The 19399-nt window shown below is 43.2% G+C and overlaps 1 protein-coding gene across 3 annotated transcripts in view; it reads right to left on the bottom strand.

The window, feature by feature from the left end:
* The window catches only part of LOC128704500 (uncharacterized), a 34575-nt gene extending 16320 nt beyond the window's left edge, over positions 1–18255 (bottom strand). Inside the window, exons 1-6 of one of the 3 annotated variants that reach the window (XM_070079815.1) lie at positions 17970–18255; positions 16095–16273; positions 15629–15749; positions 14984–15116; positions 11751–12190; positions 11375–11532 (exon numbers count right to left, since the gene is read on the bottom strand). In XM_070079815.1, the coding sequence (XP_069935916.1) occupies positions 11375–11532; positions 11751–12190; positions 14984–15116; positions 15629–15749; positions 16095–16273; positions 17970–18132 (1194 nt within the window). In that variant the 5' untranslated portion in view covers positions 18133–18255. The remainder of the gene's footprint in view (positions 1–11374; positions 11533–11750; positions 12191–14983; positions 15117–15628; positions 15750–16094; positions 16274–17969) is intronic. The other 2 variants (XM_070079814.1, XM_070079813.1) reach the window with 2 other exon arrangements.
* Between the last annotated feature and the right edge of the window lie 1144 nt (positions 18256–19399).

Below are 19399 nucleotides of genomic sequence, written 5' to 3'. Positions count from 1 at the left end.
ATCTCAGTGTATATACTCTGAAAGGTGTATATCTCAGTGTATATACTCTGAGAGGTGTACATCTCAGTGTATATACACTGAGAGGTGTATATCTCAGTGTATATACGCTGAGAGGTGTATATCTCAGTGTATATACACTGAGAGGTGTATATCTCAGTGTACATACACTGAGAGGTGTATATCTCAGTATATACACTGAGAGGTGTATATCTCAGTGTACATACATTGAGAGGTGTATATCTCAGTGTATATACACTGAGAGGTGTATATCTCAGTATATACACTGAGAGGTGTATATCTCAGTGTACATACATTGAGAGGTGTATATCTCAGTATATACACTGAGAGGTGTATATCTCAGTGTACATACATTGAGAGGTGTATATCTCAGTATATACACTGAGAGGTGTATATCTCAGTGTACATACACTGAGAGGTGTATATCTCAGTGTATATACACTGAGAGGTGTATATTTCAGTATATACAATGAGAGGTGTATATCTCAGTATATACATTGAGAGGTGTATATCTCAGTGTATATATAATGAGAGGTGTATATCTCAGTGTATATACACTGAGAGGTGTATATCTCAGTGTATATACACTGAGAGGTGTATATCTCAGTGTATATACACTGAGAGGTATATATCTCAGTGTATATACACTGAGAGGTGTATATACACTCAGTGTATATACACTGAGAGGTGTATATCTCAGTGTATATACACTGAGAGGTATATATCTCAGTGTATATACACTGAGAGGTGTATATCTCAGTGTATATACACTGAGAGGTATATATCTCAGTGTATATACACTGAGAGGTGTATATCTCAGTGTATATACACTGAGAGGTGTATATCTCAGTGTATATACACTGAGAGGTGTATATCTCAGTGTATATACACTGAGAGGTATATATCTCAGTGTATATACACTGAGAGGTGTATATCTCAGTGTATATACACTGAGAGGTGTATATCTCAGTGTATATACACTGAGAGGTATATATCTCAGTGTATATACACTGAGAGGTGTATATCTCAGTGTATATACACTGAGAGGTGTATATCTCAGTGTATATACACTGAGAGGTATATATCTCAGTGTATATACACTGAGAGGTGTATATCTCAGTGTATATACACTGAGAGGTATATATCTCAGTGTATATACACTGGTAGTTTACATTAATCAGTATTTCAGGTATTATTCTTGACTCGCGTAGTAGATAGAATTGAAACCCCATTAACCAACCCTGGTGTAGTAGTCTTAATAAGCCTGGTGTAGTAGTCTTAATAATCCAGGTGTAGTAGTCTTAATGACCCTGGTGTAGTAGTCTTAATAACCCTGGTGTAGTAGTCTTAATAACCCTGGTGTAGTAGTCTTAATAACCCTGGTGTAGTAGTCTTAATAACCCTGGTGTAGTAGTCTTAATAACCCTGGTGTAGTAGTCTTAATAACCCTGGTGTAGTAGTCTTAATAACCCTGGTGTAGTAGTCTTAATAACCCTGGTGTAGTAGTCTTAATAACCCTGGTGTAGTAGTCTTAATAACCCAGGTGTAGTAGTCTTAATAACCCTGGTGTAGTAGTCTTAATAACCCTGGTGTAGTAGTCTTAATAACCCTGGTGTAGTAGTCTTAATAACCCTGGTGTAGTAGTCTTAATAACCCTGGTGTAGTAGTCTTAATAACCCTGGTGTAGTAGTCTTAATAACCCTGGTGTAGTAGTCTTAATAACACTGGTGTAGTAGTCTTAATAACCCTGGTGTAGTAGTCTTAATAACCCTGGTGTAGTAGTCTTAATAACCCTGGTGTAGTAGTCTTAATAACCCTGGTGTAGTAGTCTTAATAACCCTGGTGTAGTAGTCTTAATAACCCTGGTGTAGTAGTCTTAATAACCCTGGTGTAGTAGTCTTAATAACCCTGGTGTAGTAGTCTTAATAACCCTGGTGTAGTAGTCTTAATAACCCAGGTGTAGTAGTCTTAATAACCCTGGTGTAGTAGTCTTAATAACCCTGGTGTAGTAGTCTTAATAACCCAGGTGTAGTAGTCTTAATAACCCTGGTGTAGTAGTCTTAATAACCCTGGTGTAGTAGTCTTAATAACCCTGGTGTAGTAGTCTTAATAACCCTGGTGTAGTAGTCTTAATAACCCTGGTGTAGTAGTCTTAATAACCCTGGTGTAGTAGTCTTAACAACCCTGGTGTAGTAGTCTTAATAACCCTGGTGTAGTAGTCTTAATAACCCTGGTGTAGTAGTCTTAATAACCCTGGTGTAGTAGTCTTAATAACCCTGGTGTAGTAGTCTTAATAACCCTGGTGTAGTAGTCTTAATAACCCTGGTGTAGTAGTCTTAATAACCCTGGTGTAGTAGTCTTAATAACCCAGGTGTAGTAGTCTTAATAACCCTGGTGTAGTAGTCTTAATAACCCTGGTGTAGTAGTCTTAATAACCCTGGTGTAGTAGTCTTAATAACCCTGGTGTAGTAGTCTTAATAACCCTGGTGTAGTAGTCTTAATAACCCTGGTGTAGTAGTCTTAATAACCCAGGTGTAGTAGTCTTAATAACCCTGGTGTAGTAGTCTTAATAACCCTGGTGTAGTAGTCTTAATAACCCTGGTGTAGTAATCTTAATAACCCAGGTGTAGTAGTCTTAATAACCCTGGTGTAGTAGTCTTAATAACCCTGGTGTAGTAGTCTTAATAACCCTGGTGTAGTAGTCTTAAAAACCCTGGTGTAGTAGTCTTAATAACCCTGGTGTAGTAGTCTTAATAACCCTGGTGTAGTAGTCTTAATGACCCTGGTGTAGTAGTCTTAATAACCCTGGTGTAGTAGTCTTAATAACCCTGGTGTAGTAGTCTTAATAACCCTGGTGTAGTAGTCTTAATAACCCTGGTGTAGTAGTCTTAATAACCCTGGTGTAGTAGTCTTAATGACCCTGGTGTAGTAGTCTTAATGACCCTGGTGTAGTAGTCTTAATGACCCAGGTGTAGTAGTCTTAATAACCCTGGTGTAGTAGTCTTAATGACCCTGGTGTAGTAGTCTTAATGACCCTGGTGTAGTAGTCTTAATAACCCTGGTGTAGTAGTCTTAATAACCCAGGTGTAGTAGTCTTAATAACCCTGGTGTAGTAGTCTTAATAACCCTGGTGTAGTAGTCTTAATAACCCTGGTGTAGTTGTCTTAATAACCCTGGTGTAGTAGTCTTAATAACCCTGGTGTAGTAGTCTTAATAACCCTGGTGTAGTAGTCTTAATAACCCTGGTGTAGTAGTCTTAATAACCCAGGTGTAGTAGTCTTAATAACCCTGGTGTAGTAGTCTTAATAACCCAGGTGTAGTAGTCTTAATAACCCTGGTGTAGTAGTCTTAATAACCCTGGTGTAGTAGTCTTAATAACCCTGGTGTAGTAGTCTTAATAACCCTGGTGTAGTAGTCTTAATAACCCTGGTGTAGTAGTCTTAATAACCCTGGTGTAGTAGTCTTAATAACCCTGGTGTAGTAGTCTTAATAACCCTGGTGTAGTAGTCTTAATAACCCTGGTGCAGTAGTCTTAATAACCCTGGTGTAGTAGGCTTAATAACCCTGGTGTAGTAGGCTTAATAACCCTGGTGTAGTAGTCTTAATAACCCTGGTGTAGTAGTCTTAATGACCCTGGTGTAGTAGTCTTAATGACCCTGGTGTAGTAGTCTTAATAACCCTGGTGTAGTAGTCTTAATAACCCTGGTGTAGTAGTCTTAATAACCCTGGTGTAGTAGTCTTAATAACCCTGGTGTAGTAGTCTTAATAACCCTGGTGTAGTAGTCTTAATAACCCTGGTGTAGTAGTCTTAATAACCCTGGTGTAGTAGTCTTAATAACCCTGGTGTAGTAGTCTTAATAACCCTGGTGTAGTAGTCTTAATAACCCTGGTGTAGTAGTCTTAATAACCCTGGTGTAGTAGTCTTAATAACCCTGGTGTAGTAGTCTTAATAACCCTGGTGTAGTAGTCTCAATAACCCAGGTGTAGTAGTCTTAATAACCCTGGTGTAGTAGTCTTAATAACCCTGGTGTAGTAGTCTTAATAACCCAGGTGTAGTAGTCTTAATAACCCTGGTGTAGTAGTCTTAATAACCCTGGTGTAGTAGTCTTAATAACCCTGGTGTAGTAGTCTTAATAACCCTGGTGTAGTAGTCTTAATAACCCAGGTGTAGTAGTCTTAATAACCCTGGTGTAGTAGTCTTAATAACCCTGGTGTAGTAGTCTTAATAACCCTGGTGTAGTAGTCTTAATAACCCTGGTGTAGTAGTCTTAATAACCCTGGTGTAGTAGTCTTAATAACCCTGGTGTAGTAGTCTTAATAACCCTGGTGTAGTAGTCTTAATAACCCTGGTGTAGTAGTCTTAATACCCCTGGTGTAGAAATCTTAAAAACCCTGGTGTAGTAGTCTTAATAACCCTGGTGTAGTAGTCTTAATAACCCTGGTGTAGTAGTCTTAATCACCCTGGTGTAGTAGTCTTAATAACCCTGGTGTAGTAGTCTTAATGACCCTGGTGTAGTAGTTTACCTGGAGTTTACCTGGAGAGAGTTTCGGGGGTCAACGCCCCCGCGGCCCGGTCTGTGACCAGGCCTCCTGGTGGATCAGCGCCTGATCAACCAGGCTGTTGCTGCTGGCTGCACGCAAACCAACGTACGAGCCACAGCCCGGCTGATCAGGAACTGTCTTTAGGTGCTTGTCCAGTGCCAGCTTGAAGACTGCCAGGGGTCTGTTGGTAATCCCCCTTATGTGTGCTGGGAGGCAGTTGAACAGTCTCGGGCCCCTGACACTTATTGTATGGTCTCTTAACGTGCTAGTGACACCCCTGCTTTTCATTGGGGGGATGGTGCATCGTCTGCCAAGTCTTTTGCTTTCGTAGTGAGTGATTTTCGTGTGCAAGTTTGGTACTAGTCCCTCTAGGATTTTCCAGGTGTATATAATCATGTATCTCTCCCTCCTGCGTTCCAGGGAATACAGGTTTAGAAACCTCAAGCGCTCCCAGTAATTGAGGTGTTTTATCTCCGTTATGCGCGCCGTGAAAGTTCTCTGTACATTTTCTAGGTCGGCAATTTCACCTGCCTTGAAAGGTGCTGTTAGAGTGCAGCAATATTCCAGCCTAGATAGAACAAGTGACCTGAAGAGTGTCATCATGGGCTTGGCCTCCCTAGTTTTGAAGGTTCTCATTATCCATCCTGTCATTTTTCTAGCAGATGCGATTGATACAATGTTATGGTCCTTGAAGGTGAGATCCTCCGACATAATCACTCCTAGGTCTTTGACGTTGGTGTTTCGCTCTATTTTGTGGCCAGAATTTGTTTTGTACTCTGATGAAGATTTAATTTCCTCATGTTTACCATATCTGAGTAATTGAAATTTCTCATCGTTGAACTTCATATTGTTTTCTGCAGCCCACTGAAAGATTTGGTTGATGTCCGCCTGGAGCCTTGCAGTGTCTGCAATGGAAGACACTGTCATGCAGATTCGGGTGTCATCTGCAAAGGAAGACACGGTGCTGTGGCTGACATCCTTGTCTATGTCGGATATGAGGATGAGGAACAAGATGGGAGCTAGTACTGTGCCTTGTGGGACAGAGCTTTTCACCGTAGCTGCCTCGGACTTTACTCTGTTGACGACTACTCTCTGTGTTCTGTTAGTGAGGAAATTATAGATCCATCGACCGACTTTTCCTGTTATTCCTTTAGCGCGCATTTTGTGCGCTATTACGCCATGGTCACACTTGATAACCCTGGTGTAGTAGTCTTAATAACCCTGGTGTAGTAGTCTTAATAACCCTAGTGTAGTAGTCTTAATAACCCTGGTGTAGTAGTCTTAATAACCCTGGTGTAGTAGTCTTAATAACCCTGGTGTAGTAGTCTTAATAACCCTGGTGTAGTAGTCTTAATAACCCTGGTGTAGTAGTCTTAATAACCCTGGTGTAGTAGTCTTAATAACCCTGGTGTAGTAGTCTTAATAACCCTGGTGTAGTAGTCTTAATAACCCTGGTGTAGTAGTCTTAATAACCCTGGTGTAGTAGTCTTAATAACCCTGGTGTAGTAGTCTTAATAACCCTGGTGTAGTAGTCTTAATAACCCTGGTGTAGTAGTCTTAATAACCCTGGTGTAGTAGTCTTAATAACCCTGGTGTAGTAGTCTTAATAACCCTGGTGTAGTAGTCTTAATAACCCAGGTGTAGTAGTCTTAATAACCCTGGTGTAGTAGTCTTAATAACCCTGGTGTAGTAGTCTTAATAACCCTGGTGTAGTAGTCTTAATAACCCTGGTGTAGTAGTCTTAATAACCCAGGTGTAGTAGTCTTAATAACCCTGGTGTAGTAGTCTTAATAACCCAGGTGTAGTAGTCTTAATAACCCTGGTGTAGTAGTCTTAATAACCCTGGTGTAGTAGTCTTAATAACCCTGGTGTAGTAGTCTTAATAACCCTGGTGTAGTAGTCTTAATAACCCTGGTGTAGTAGTCTTAATGACCCTGGTGTAGTAGACTTAATAACCCAGGTGTAGTAGTCTTAATAACCCAGGTGTAGTAGTCTTAATAACCCTGGTGTAGTAGTCTTAATGACCCTGGTGTAGTAGTCTTAATAACCCTGGTGTAGTAGTCTTAATAACCCAGGTGTAGTAGTCTTAATAACCCTGGTGTAGTAGTCTTAATAACCCTGGTGTAGTAGTCTTAATAACCCTGGTGTAGTAGTCTTAATAACCCTGGTGTAGTAGTCTTAATAACCCTGGTGTAGTAGTCTTAATAACCCTGGTGTAGTAGTCTTAATAAGCCTGGTGTAGTAGTCTTAATAACCCAGGTGTAGTAGTCTTAATAACCCAGGTGTAGTAGTCTTAATAACCCAGGTGTAGTAGTCTTAATAACCCAGGTGTAGTAGTCTTAATAACCCTGGTGTAGTAGTCTTAATAAGCCTGGTGTAGTAGTCTTAATAACCCTGGTGTAGTAGTCTTAATAACCCTGGTGTAGTAGTCTTAATAACCCTGGTGTAGTAGTCTTAATGACCCTGGTGTAGTAGTCTTAATAACCCTGGTGTAGTAGTCTTAATAACCCTGGTGTAGTAGTCTTAATGACCCTGGTGTAGTAGTCTTAATAACCCTGGTGTAGTAGTCTTAATAACCCTGGTGTAGTAGTCTTAATAACCCTGGTGTAGTAGTCTTAATAACCCTGGTGTAGTAGTCTTAATAACCCTGGTGTAGTAGTCTTAATAACCCTGGTGTAGTAGTCTTAATAACCCTGGTGTAGTAGTCTTAATAACCCAGGTGTAGTAGTCTTAATAACCCAGGTGTAGTAGTTTTAATAACCCTGGTGTAGTAGTCTTAATAACCCTGGTGTAGTAGTCTTAATAACCCTGGTGTAGTAGTCTTAATAACCCTGGTGTAGTAGTCTTAATAACCCTGGTGTAGTAGTCTTAATAACCCTGGTGTAGTAGTCTTAATAACCCTGGTGTAGTAGTCTTAATAACCCTGGTGTAGTAGTCTTAATAACCCTGGTGTAGTAGTCTTAATAACCCTGGTGTAGTAGTCTTAATAACCCTGGTGTAGTAGTCTTAATAACCCTGGTGTAGTAGTCTTAATAACCCTGGTGTAGTAGTCTTAATAACCCTGGTGTAGTAGTCTTAATAACCCTGGTGTAGTAGTCTTAATAACCCTGGTGTAGTAGTCTTAATAACCCTGGTGTAGTAGTCTTAATAACCCTGGTGTAGTAGTCTTAATAACCCTGGTGTAGTAGTCTTAATAACCCTGGTGTAGTAGTCTTAATAACCCTGGTGTAGTAGTCTTAATAACCCTGGTGTAGTAGTCTTAATAACCCAGGTGTAGTAGTCTTAATAACCCTGGTGTAGTAGTCTTAATAACCCAGGTGTAGTAGTCTTAATAACCCAGGTGTAGTAGTCTTAATAACCCTGGTGTAGTAGTCTTAATAACCCTGGTGTAGTAGTCTTAATAACCCTGGTGTAGTAGTCTTAATAACCCTGGTGTAGTAGTCTTAATAACCCAGGTGTAGTAGTCTTAATAACCCTGGTGTAGTAGTCTTAATAACCCTGGTGTAGTAGTCTTAATAACCCAGGTGTAGTAGTCTTAATAACCCTGGTGTAGTAGTCTTAATAACCCTGGTGTAGTAGTCTTAATAACCCTGGTGTAGTAGTCTTAATAACCCTGGTGTAGTAGTCTTAATAACCCTGGTGTAGTAATCTTAAAAACCCTGGTGTAGTAGTCTTAATAACCCTGGTGTAGTAGTCTTAATAACCCTGGTGTAGTAGTCTTAATCACCCTGGTGTAGTAGTCTTAATAACCCTGGTGTAGTAGTCTTAATCACCCTGGTGTAGTAGTCTTAATAACCCTGGTGTAGTAGTCTTAATAACCCTGGTGTAGTAGTCTTAATAACCCTGGTGTAGTAGTCTTAATAACCCTGGTGTAGTAGTCTTAATAACCCTGGTGTAGTAGTCTTAATAACCCTGGTGTAGTAGTCTTAATAACCCTGGTGTAGTAGTCTTAATAACCCTGGTGTAGTAGTCTTAATAACCCTGGTGTAGTAGTCTTAATAACCCTGGTGTAGTAGTCTTAATAACCCTGGTGTAGTAGTCTTAATAACCCTGGTGTAGTAGTCTTAATAACCCTGGTGTAGTAGTCTTAATAACCCAGGTGTAGTAGTCTTAATAACCCTGGTGTAGTAGTCTTAATAACCCTGGTGTAGTAGTCTTAATAACCCTGGTGTAGTAGTCTTAATAACCCTGGTGTAGTAGTCTTAATAACCCTGGTGTAGTAGTCTTAATAACCCAGGTGTAGTAGTCTTAATAACCCTGGTGTAGTAGTCTTAATAACCCTGGTGTAGTAGTCTTAATAACCCTGGTGTAGTAGTCTTAATAACCCTGGTGTAGTAGTCTTAATAACCCAGGTGTAGTAGTCTTAATAACCCTGGTGTAGTAGTCTTAATAACCCAGGTGTAGTAGTCTTAATAACCCTGGTGTAGTAGTCTTAATAACCCTGGTGTAGTAGTCTTAATAACCCTGGTGTAGTAGTCTTAATAACCCTGGTGTAGTAGTCTTAATAACCCTGGTGTAGTAGTCTTAATAACCCTGGTGTAGTAGTCTTAATAACCCTGGTGTAGTAGTCTTAATAACCCTGGTGTAGTAGACTTAATAACCCAGGTGTAGTAGTCTTAATAACCCTGGTGTAGTAGTCTTAATAACCCTGGTGTAGTAGTCTTAATAACCCAGGTGTAGTAGTCTTAATAACCCTGGTGTAGTAGTCTTAATAACCCTGGTGTAGTAGTCTTAATAACCCTGGTGTAGTAGTCTTAATAACCCTGGTGTAGTAGTCTTAATAACCCTGGTGTAGTAGTCTTAATAACCCTGGTGTAGTAGTCTTAATAAGCCTGGTGTAGTAGTCTTAATAACCCAGGTGTAGTAGTCTTAATAACCCAGGTGTAGTAGTCTTAATAACCCAGGTGTAGTAGTCTTAATAACCCAGGTGTAGTAGTCTTAATAACCCTGGTGTAGTAGTCTTAATAAGCCTGGTGTAGTAGTCTTAATAACCCTGGTGTAGTAGTCTTAATAACCCTGGTGTAGTAGTCTTAATAACCCTGGTGTAGTAGTCTTAATGACCCTGGTGTAGTAGTCTTAATAACCCTGGTGTAGTAGTCTTAATAACCCAGGTGTAGTAGTCTTAATAACTCTGGTGTAGTAGTCTTAATAACCCTGGTGTAGTAGTCTTAATAACCCTGGTGTAGTAGTCTTAATAACCCTGGTGTAGTAGTCTTAATAACCCTGGTGTAGTAGTCTTAATAACCCTGGTGTAGTAGTCTTAATAAGCCTGGTGTAGTAGTCTTAATAACCCAGGTGTAGTAGTCTTAATGACCCTGGTGTAGTAGTCTTAATAACCCTGGTGTAGTAGTCTTAATAACCCAGGTGTAGTAGTCTTAATAACCCTGGTGTAGTAGTCTTAATAACCCTGGTGTAGTAGTCTTAATAACCCTGGTGTAGTAGTCTTAATAATCCTGGTGTAGTAGTCTTAATAAGCCTGGTGTAGTAGTCTTAATAACCCAGGTGTAGTAGTCTTAATAACCCAGGTGTAGTAGTCTTAATAACCCTGGTGTAGTAGTCTTAATAACCCTGGTGTAGTAGTCTTAATAACCCTGGTGTAGTAGTCTTAATAACCCAGGTGTAGTAGTCTTAATAACCCTGGTGTAGTAGTCTTAATAACCCTGGTGTAGTAGTCTTAATAACCCTGGTGTAGTAGTCTTAATAAGCCTGGTGTAGTAGTCTTAATAACCCAGGTGTAGTAGTCTTAATAACCCTGGTGTAGTAGTCTTAATAACCCTGGTGTAGTAGTCTTAATAACCCTGGTGTAGTAGTCTTAATAACCCTGGTGTAATAGTCTTAATAACCCTGGTGTAGTAGTCTTAATAACCCTGGTGTAGTAGTCTTAATAACCCTGGTGTAGTAGTCTTAATAACCCTGGTGTAGTAGTCTTAATAACCCTGGTGAAGTAGTCTTAATAACCCTGGTGTAGTAGTCTTAATAGCCCAGGTGTAGTAGTCTTAATAACCCTGGTGTAGTAGTCTTAATAACCCTGGTGTAGTAGTCTTAATAACCCAGGTGTAGTAGTCTTAATAACCCTGGTGTAGTAGTCTTAATAACCCAGGTGTAGTAGTCTTAATAACCCAGGTGTAGTAGTCTTAATAACCCAGGTGTAGTAGTCTTAATGACCCTGTTGTAGTAGTCTTAATGACCCTGTTGTAGTAGTCTTAATAACCCTGGTGTAGTAGTCTTAATAACCCTGGTGTAGTAGTCTTAATAACCCTGGTGTAGTAGTCTTAATAACCCTGGTGTAGTAGTCTTAATAACCCTGGTGTAGTAGTCTTAATAACCCTGGTGTAGTAGTCTTAATAACCCTGGTGTAGTAGTCTTAATAACCCTGGTGTAGTAGTCTTAATAACCCAGGTGTAGTAGTCTTAATAACCCTGGTGTAGTAGTCTTAATGACCCAGGTGTAGTAGTCTTAATAACCCTGGTGTAGTAGTCATAATAACCCTAGTGTAGTAGTCTTAATAACCCTGGTGTAGTAGTCTTAATAACCCTGGTGTAGTAGTCTTAATAACCCTGGTGTAGTAGTCATAATAACCCTGGTGTAGTAGTCTTAATAACCCTGGTGTAGTAGTCTTAATAACCCAGGTGTAGTAGTCTTAATAACCCTGGTGTAGTAGTCTTAATAACCCTGGTGTAGTAGTCTTAATAACCCTGGTGTAGTAGTCTTAATAACCCTGGTGTAGTAGTCTTAATAACCCTGGTGTAGTAGTCTTAATAACCCTGGTGTAGTAGTCTTAATAACAGTGGTGTAGTATTAATAACACACGTACCATGGTCCAGGTATCCTGATGCTGCCTCTTGTACTCCAGGAGATGAGTGATGCTGGCAGGGAACTTCCAGAGAGCTGGTGGTGTTCCCCAGCTCACCTTCACCATTCTTGTCTCATTTACCACCTCTAAGCTCACTTCTTCAGCTGGTCCAGGTAACACTGCAGGTACACACAGGTACACACAGGTAGGTTAACCTCGCTAATTAAGTGATTTAAGCACAGATTTGAGATTCAGAAATCTGTAAATGATTGTACACACTACTGCAAATCTTATGGGAAGTACAGAGCCTGCTCTCTGAAGGATGGGTGAGGATGTACAGTCACCTAGCTTCCTGAAGCCTCCTAATTATCAGGGGAAAATAGGTACTAGAACTCACCTATTGCCAGGTAGTCAGCATGATGATAAAAGGTGAGGTCATTAGGTACCAGGGCGTTCCTACGTAGGAACACCATTGATAGGTTAGGATAGGTAGGTTCGTATCCCGAATCCTGCGTCCAGGTGCAGCAGGTGAGGAAGCAGGTAGGTGTCCCATTATGGTACGTAGGTGCATCAGGATACGTAGATGTCTCAGGGTACGCAGGTGCAGCAGGATACGTAGATGCCTCTGGGTACGTATATATATCATCAGGGTAAGTAGGTGCCTTAGGATAAATAGGAGTCCCATCGGTGTACGTAGGAACCCCATTAGAGTACGTAGCAGCCTCATTAAGGTACATAGGTGCCTCAGTGTACATAGGAACCCCATCAGTGTATTTAGGAGCCCCATCAACGTACGTAGGTACCTCAGGGCACGTAGGTACCTCACAATGACACTCTCTGAGGAACAATACAGTACCTTAGTGCAATGAGAACATTAATGGGGGCCATGATCTAAGAATTAATAAGGCAGGTACCTATTTACCCCATTTTCTTAATCACCCATGACTTCCACCCATTACCCAGGGTATTGCCCAACCCCCTACGGGTTTACCTCTCTCCCTTCCCTCCATTAACCCATTAAAAACCAACATAAATGTACGTGTATGTGTACAGTAATGTACAGTATGTGTACTGTTACAGACTGGTGTACAAGTGACACAGCTGGCAGTGTACTTCACCTGGGTGTATCAGAGGTAGCTAGGTAGGGGAAGGTGACAGTTTTGACAGGGTTATTAGTCACCTGGGTGTAGCAGAGGTAGCTAGGTAGGGGAAGGTGACAGTTTTGACAGGGTTATTAGTCACCTGGGTGTAGCAGAGGTAGCTAGGTAGGGGAAGGTGACAGTTTTGACAGGGTTATTAGTCACCTGGGTGTAGCAGAGTTAGCTAGGTAGGGGAAGGTGACAGTTTTGACAGGGTTATTAGTCACCTGGGTGTAGCAGAGTTAGCTAGGTAGGGGAAGGTGACAGTTTTGACAGGGTTATTAGTCACCTGGGTGTAGCAGAGGTAGCTAGGTAGGGGAAGGTGACAGTTTTGACAGGGTTATTAGTCACCTGGGTGTAGCAGAGGTAGCTAGGTAGGGGAAGGTGACAGTCTTGACAGGGTTATTAGTCACCTGAGTGCAACAGAGGTAGCTAGGTAGGGGAAGGTGACAGTCTTGACAGGGTTATCAGTCACCTGAGTGTAGCAGAGGTAGCCAGGTAGGGGAAGGTGACAGTTTTGACAGGGTTATCAGTCACCTGGGTGTAGCAGAGGCAGAACAGGTGATACAGGTGGCAGTATACCTCACCTGGGTGTAGCAGAGGTAGCCAGGTAGGGGAAGGTAACAGTCTTGACAGGGTTATCAGTCACCTGGGTGTAGCAGAGGCAGAACAGGTGATACAGGTGGCAGTATACCTCACCTGGGTGTAGCAGAGGTAGCCAGGTAGGGGAAGGTAACAGTCTTGACAGGGTTATCAGTCACCTGGGTGTAGCAGAGGCAGAACAGGTGATACAGGTGGCAGTATACCTCACCTGGGTGTAGCAGAGGTAGCCAGGTAGGGGAAGGTGACAGTTTTGACAGGGTTATCAGTCACCTGGGTGTAGCAGAGGCAGAACAGGTGATACAGGTGGCAGTATACCTCACCTGGGTGTAGCAGAGGTAGCCAGGTAGGGGAAGGTAACAGTCTTGACAGGGTTATCAGTCACCTGGGTGTAGCAGAGGCAGAACAGGTGATACAGGTGGCAGTATACCTCACCTGGGTGTAGCAGAGGTAGCCAGGTAGGGGAAGGTAACAGTCTTGACAGGGTTATCAGTCACCTGGGTGTAGCAGAGGCAGAACAGGTGATACAGGTGGCAGTATACCTCACCTGGGTGTAGCAGAGGTAGCCAGGTAGGGGAAGGTGACAGTCTTGACAGGGTTATCAGTCACCTGGGTGTAGCAGAGGCAGAACAGGTGATACAGGTGGCAGTATACCTCACCTGGGTGTAGCAGAGGTAGCCAGGTAGGGGAAGGTGACAGTTTTGACAGGGTTATCAGTCACCTGGGTGTAGCAGAGGCAGAACAGGTGATACAGGTGGCAGTATACCTCACCTGGGTGTAGCAGAGGTAGCCAGGTAGGGGAAGGTAACAGTCTTGACAGGGTTATCAGTCACCTGGGTGTAGCAGAGGCAGAACAGGTGATACAGGTGGCAGTATACCTCACCTGGGTGTAGCAGAGGTAGCCAGGTAGGGGAAGGTAACAGTCTTGACAGGGTTATCAGTCACCTGGGTGTAGCAGAGGCAGAACAGGTGATACAGGTGGCAGTATACCTCACCTGGGTGTAGCAGAGGTAGCCAGGTAGGGGAAGGTAACAGTCTTGACAGGGTTATCAGTCACCTGGGTGTAGCAGAGGCAGAACAGGTGATACAGGTGGCAGTATACCTCACCTGGGTGTAGCAGAGGTAGCCAGGTAGGGGAAGGTGACAGTCTTGACAGGGTTATCAGTCACCTGGGTGTAGCAGAGGCAGAACAGGTGATACAGGTGGCAGTATACCTTACCTGGGTGTAGCAGAGGTAGCCAGGTAGGGGAAGGTGACAGTCTTGACAGGGTTATCAGTCACCTGGGTGTAGCAGAGGCAGAACAGGTGATACAGGTGGCAGTATACCTCACCTGGGTGTAGCAGAGGTAGCCAGGTAGGGGAAGGTGACAGTCTTGACAGGGTTATCAGTCACCTGGGTGTAGCAGAGGCAGAACAGGTGATACAGGTGGCAGTATACCTTACCTGGGTGTAGCAGAGGTAGCCAGGTAGGGGAAGGTGACAGTCTTGACAGGGTTATCAGTCACCTGGGTGTAGCAGAGGCAGAACAGGTGATACAGGTGGCAGTATACCTCACCTGGGTGTAGCAGAGGTAGCCAGGTAGGGGAAGGTGACAGTCTTGACAGGGTTATCAGTCACCTGGGTGTAGCAGAGGCAGAACAGGTGATACAGGTGGCAGTATACCTCACCTGGGTGTAGCAGAGGTAGCCAGGTAGGGGAAGGTGACAGTCTTGACAGGGTTATCAGTCACCTGGGTGTAGCAGAGGCAGAACAGGTGATACAGGTGGCAGTATACCTCACCTGGGTGTAGCAGAGGTAGCCAGGTAGGGGAAGGTGACAGTCTTGACAGGGTTATCAGTCACCTGGGTGTAGCAGAGGCAGAACAGGTGATACAGGTGGCAGTATACCTCACCTGGGTGTAGCAGAGGTAGCCAGGTAGGGGAAGGTGACAGTCTTGACAGGGTTATCAGTCACCAGCCACCTACACACCAGTGTCTCCCAGTTAAAAGAGGCGCATCTCCAGTCCCTCAGGTCCTCTGGCTCGTCTGAAAAGGACGCCAGACATTCATTTATTTCGAGTATTTCAGCCTTCTGGAGGCGCTAAACCAGCCTGGGTTTGGAGGACTGGAGGATCTTTATAAGCTCCTGGGCTCAGTACGGCCCGTGGAGGCTCGATACTCCGTCCAGAAATAATTTTTGTGAGGATTTTGCCTCTAGCGATGACCCAGGTTTGTATATCGTATAAACCAGGATCATGATAGTACACTGTGGTGCATGATAGTACATTGTGGTGCATGATAGTACATTGTGGTACATGACAGTACATGGTATTACATACTAGGTCATGATAGCACATAGTAGTACGTGATATTATATGGGAGTAATAGATGGCTGAGTACTTGGTAGTCCACACCAAGACTATCTTTTGAGTAGAACTAACTACTACTATCTAGATTAAGAACTATCCTGTATTATCTAGTTGAATGAGGCCAGAATAGTCAAGCAGAAGGCTCTCTCCCCACCCTCCTTAATAATAATAATAATAATACTTGCTTACATCCAACGTTGACGCGATATTGCGTGTTGGTAGTATAGTTACGTCCGTCGTAGCAGTAGATGTCGTACGACCCAGCTTGCGTCTCTTGTAGGTACAACTCTGCTTCACTGTCACTTACGACCTGACGGAAATACTCTCTGTTATACATACACACACATACAAGGTTCCTGGAGCAGGGAGAGAGAGGACCTAGTAGTGACTAGCGAAGAGGTGGGGCCAGGAGCTGTGAATCGACCCCTGCAACCACAAATAGGCGAGTACGCACACACACACATGCACAGCGCACAAAATAATAATTACAATTGGGACACCACAATCATAATGTAACTGATGGTACTCACAAGGTGTCCAGAAGGGACGTCTCTCAGTCAGAATCTTAAAGATAGCTTCATCAAATGTCTAAAACGAGTGTCACCAGCGTCTAGGACGTGCTTGTAGACAGTGGAAAGAGCTGGGCTAGACATACCTGGTGAGGCTGGTGGGTGACAGAGCCTGGGTCAGCGTCGGTGTCGACCAGGATGAAGGTGGTTATAGGGTCGTCTAGGTGACACCCGGAAGGGTCGATTTGAACCACCTTCTTGCACCTCTCTGTACTACCAGCCTTGAGTACCGTCCCATAGTCGTCCTCTATGCACTCTGTGTACTCTGAAATGTCGGTGCGTAGACAATAAAGTAGACAGAGTTAACTCTCTTCAGTAAAGGCGGAATATAACGTTGTTGATTTGGAATTCAGTAAAGCCTTGGATAGAGTACCTCACAAAAGACTCTTATGATAAGTAGCAGCTCCTGGTCCCCTCAATGAAAAGCGGGGGAGTCACGAGTACACTAAGAGACAACACAGTGTCAGGGGCCCAAGACTGTTCAACTGCCTCCCAGCATACACAAGGGGGATTGCCAATATACCTTTGGCTGTCTTCGAGACCCCTGGCTGTCTTCGAGACCCCTGGTTGTCTTCAAGACCCCTGGTTGTCTTCAAGACCCCTGGCTGTCTTCAAGACCCCTGGTTGTCTTCAAGACCCCTGGTTGTCTTCAAGACCCCTGGCTGTCTTCAAGACCCCTGGTTGTCTTCAAGACCCCTGGCTGTCTTCAAGACCCCTGGTTGTCTTCAAGACCCCTGGTTGTCTTCAAGACCCCTGGCTGTCTTCAAGACCCCTGGCTGTCTTCAAGACCCCTGGTTATCACAAAACTCCTGTGTCCTCCACAGGGACTCCTCGGGACATCAGATGAATTAAGACGAGGCGCAGCTCGGCCTGACAGAACAAGATCTCAGACGTCAACAATGTCTGGAAGCCTCAATAAGCACCACAAAACATAATACTACAAACTGCAAAATGTCATCATCATCATCATCATCATCATCATCATGGTCTGGTGGCCCGGTGGCCTGGTGGCTAAAGCTCCCGCTTCACACACGGAGGGCTCGGGTTCGATTCCCGGCGGGTGGAAATTCCGACACGTATCCTTACACCTGTTGTCCTGTTTACCTAGCAGCAAATAGGTACCTGGGTGTTAGTCGACTGGTGTGGGTGGCATCCTGGGTGTTAGTCGACTGGTGTGGGTGGCATCCTGGGGGACAAGATTAAGGACCACAATGGAAATAAGTTAGACAGTCCTCGATGACGCACTGACTTTCTTGGGTTATCCTGGGTGGCTAACCCTCCGGGGTTAAAAATCCCAACGAAATCTTATCTTATCTTATCTTACTTAACAAGGCCCAGTAGCACCTAACAACACAGGAGTCCCACGAACACGTTGTTTACCCGTTCTCATGTCAACATGTCAATCTTCAGGTCATGTGTCACTCAAGCCTCACTTGCCATCTATATTACAGAATACCCTGGAGTATACCTGGAGAGGGTTTCGGAGGTCAATGCCCCCGCTGCTCTGAGACCAGGCCTTGTGGTGGATCAGGGTCTGATCAACCAGGCTGCCACTGCTGGCTGCACGCAAACTGATGTACGAACCACAGCCCGGTTGGTCAGCTACTGACTTTAGGTGCCTGTTCAGTGCCTGCTTGAAGACAGCCAGGGGTCTATTGGTAATCCCCCTTATGTATGCTGGGAGGCAGTTGACGTCTTGGGCCCCGGACGGGTCAGGACCCGTAGTGGGGGCGTTGACCCCCCGGAACTCTCTACAGGTATACTTCAGGTTTAAATGGTTGATTTAGAGAAGGACCTGCCTTGTATGGGCCAGAAGGCCTGCTATAGTGCCAGGAGCTGTGATCCGACTCCTACAACCACAAATGAGTACACACGCCTTTATACCAGTAACTAGGGAAGGGGTATTGAGTGGGGTACCTCAAAGATCAGCACTAGTACACATATAATTTACATAATCTTACCAGCAATTGTGGTAGTTGTGGTTGACTGGTAAGCTGGTAGTGTCTCTCCTGTGGGATACCCGGTCGTGATGCCCATGGGTATAGAGTAAGCAGGTAGGAGATGCCCCATTAGTAGAGCCCATGACCATACCATACCTACCAACCCACCACAATATAACTTCATCTTAAATCTTGTAACTGTTCTTGTTCAGTCCAGTAACTGTTCTTGTTCAGTCCAGTAACTGTTCTTGTTTAGTCCAGTAACTGTTCTTGTTTAGTCCAGTAACTGTTCTTGTTTAGTCCAGTAACTGTTCTTGTTAAGTCCAGTAACTGTTCTTGTTTAGTCCAGTAACTGTTGTTGTTTAGTCCAGTAACTGTTCTTGTTAAGTCCAGTAACTGTTCTTGTTAAGTCCAGTAACTGTTCTTGTTCAGTCCAGTAACTGTTCTTGTTTAGTCCAGTAACTGTTCTTGTTTAGTCCAGTAACTGTTCTTGTTTAGTCCAGTAACTGTTCTTGTTTAGTCCAGTAACTGTTCTTGTTAAGTCCAGTAACTGTTCTTGTTTAGTCCAGTAACTGTTGTTGTTTAGTCCAGTAACTGTTCTTGTTAAGTCCAGTAACTGTTCTTGTTTAGTCCAGTAACTGTTGTTGTTTAGTCCAGTAACTGTTCTTGTTAAGTCCAGTAACTGTTCTTGTTAAGTCCAGTAACTGTTCTTGTTTAGTCCAGTAACTGTTGTTGTTTAGTCCAGTAACTGTTGTTCTTTAGTCCAGTAACTGTTCTTGTTAAGTCCAGTAACTGTTCTTGTTTAGTCCAGTAACTGTTGTTGTTTAGTCCAGTAACTGTTCTTGTTTAGTCCAGTAACTGTTCTTGTTTAGTCCAGTAACTGTTCTTGTTTAGTCCAGTAACTGTTCTTGTTTAGTCCAGTAACTGTTGTTGTTTAGTCCAGTAACTGTTCTTGTTTAGTCCAGTAACTGTTGTTGTTTAGTCCAGTAACTGTTGTTGTTTAGTCCAGTAACTGTTCTTGTTAAGTCCAGTAACTGTTCTTGTTTAGTCCAGTAACTGTTGTTGTTTAGTCCAGTAACTGTTGTTGTTTAGTCCAGTAACTGTTCTTGTTTAGTCCAGTAACTGTTCTTGTTTAGTCCAGTAACTGTTCTTGTTTAGTCCAGTAACTGTTCTTTAGTTCAGTAACTGTTCTTGTTTAGTCCAGTAACTGTTGTTATTTAGTCCAGTAACTGTTCTTGTTTAGTCCAGTAACTGTTCTTGTTTAGTCCAGTAACTGTTCTTGTTCAACACTGTTCTTGTTTAGTCCAGTAACTGTTCTTGTTTAGTCCAGTAACTGTTCTTGTTCAACACTGTTCTTGTTTAGTCCAGTAACTGTTCTTGTTCAGTCCAGTAACTGTTCTTGTTCAACACTGTTCTTGTTTAGTCCAGTAACTGTTCTTGTTCAGTCCAGT

The sequence above is a fragment of the Cherax quadricarinatus genome, unplaced genomic scaffold (assembly GCF_038502225.1).
Source record: "Cherax quadricarinatus isolate ZL_2023a unplaced genomic scaffold, ASM3850222v1 Contig23, whole genome shotgun sequence".
Lineage (NCBI taxonomy): Eukaryota > Metazoa > Arthropoda > Malacostraca > Decapoda > Parastacidae > Cherax > Cherax quadricarinatus.
This window is presented reverse-complemented; position numbering and strand designations above follow the sequence as displayed.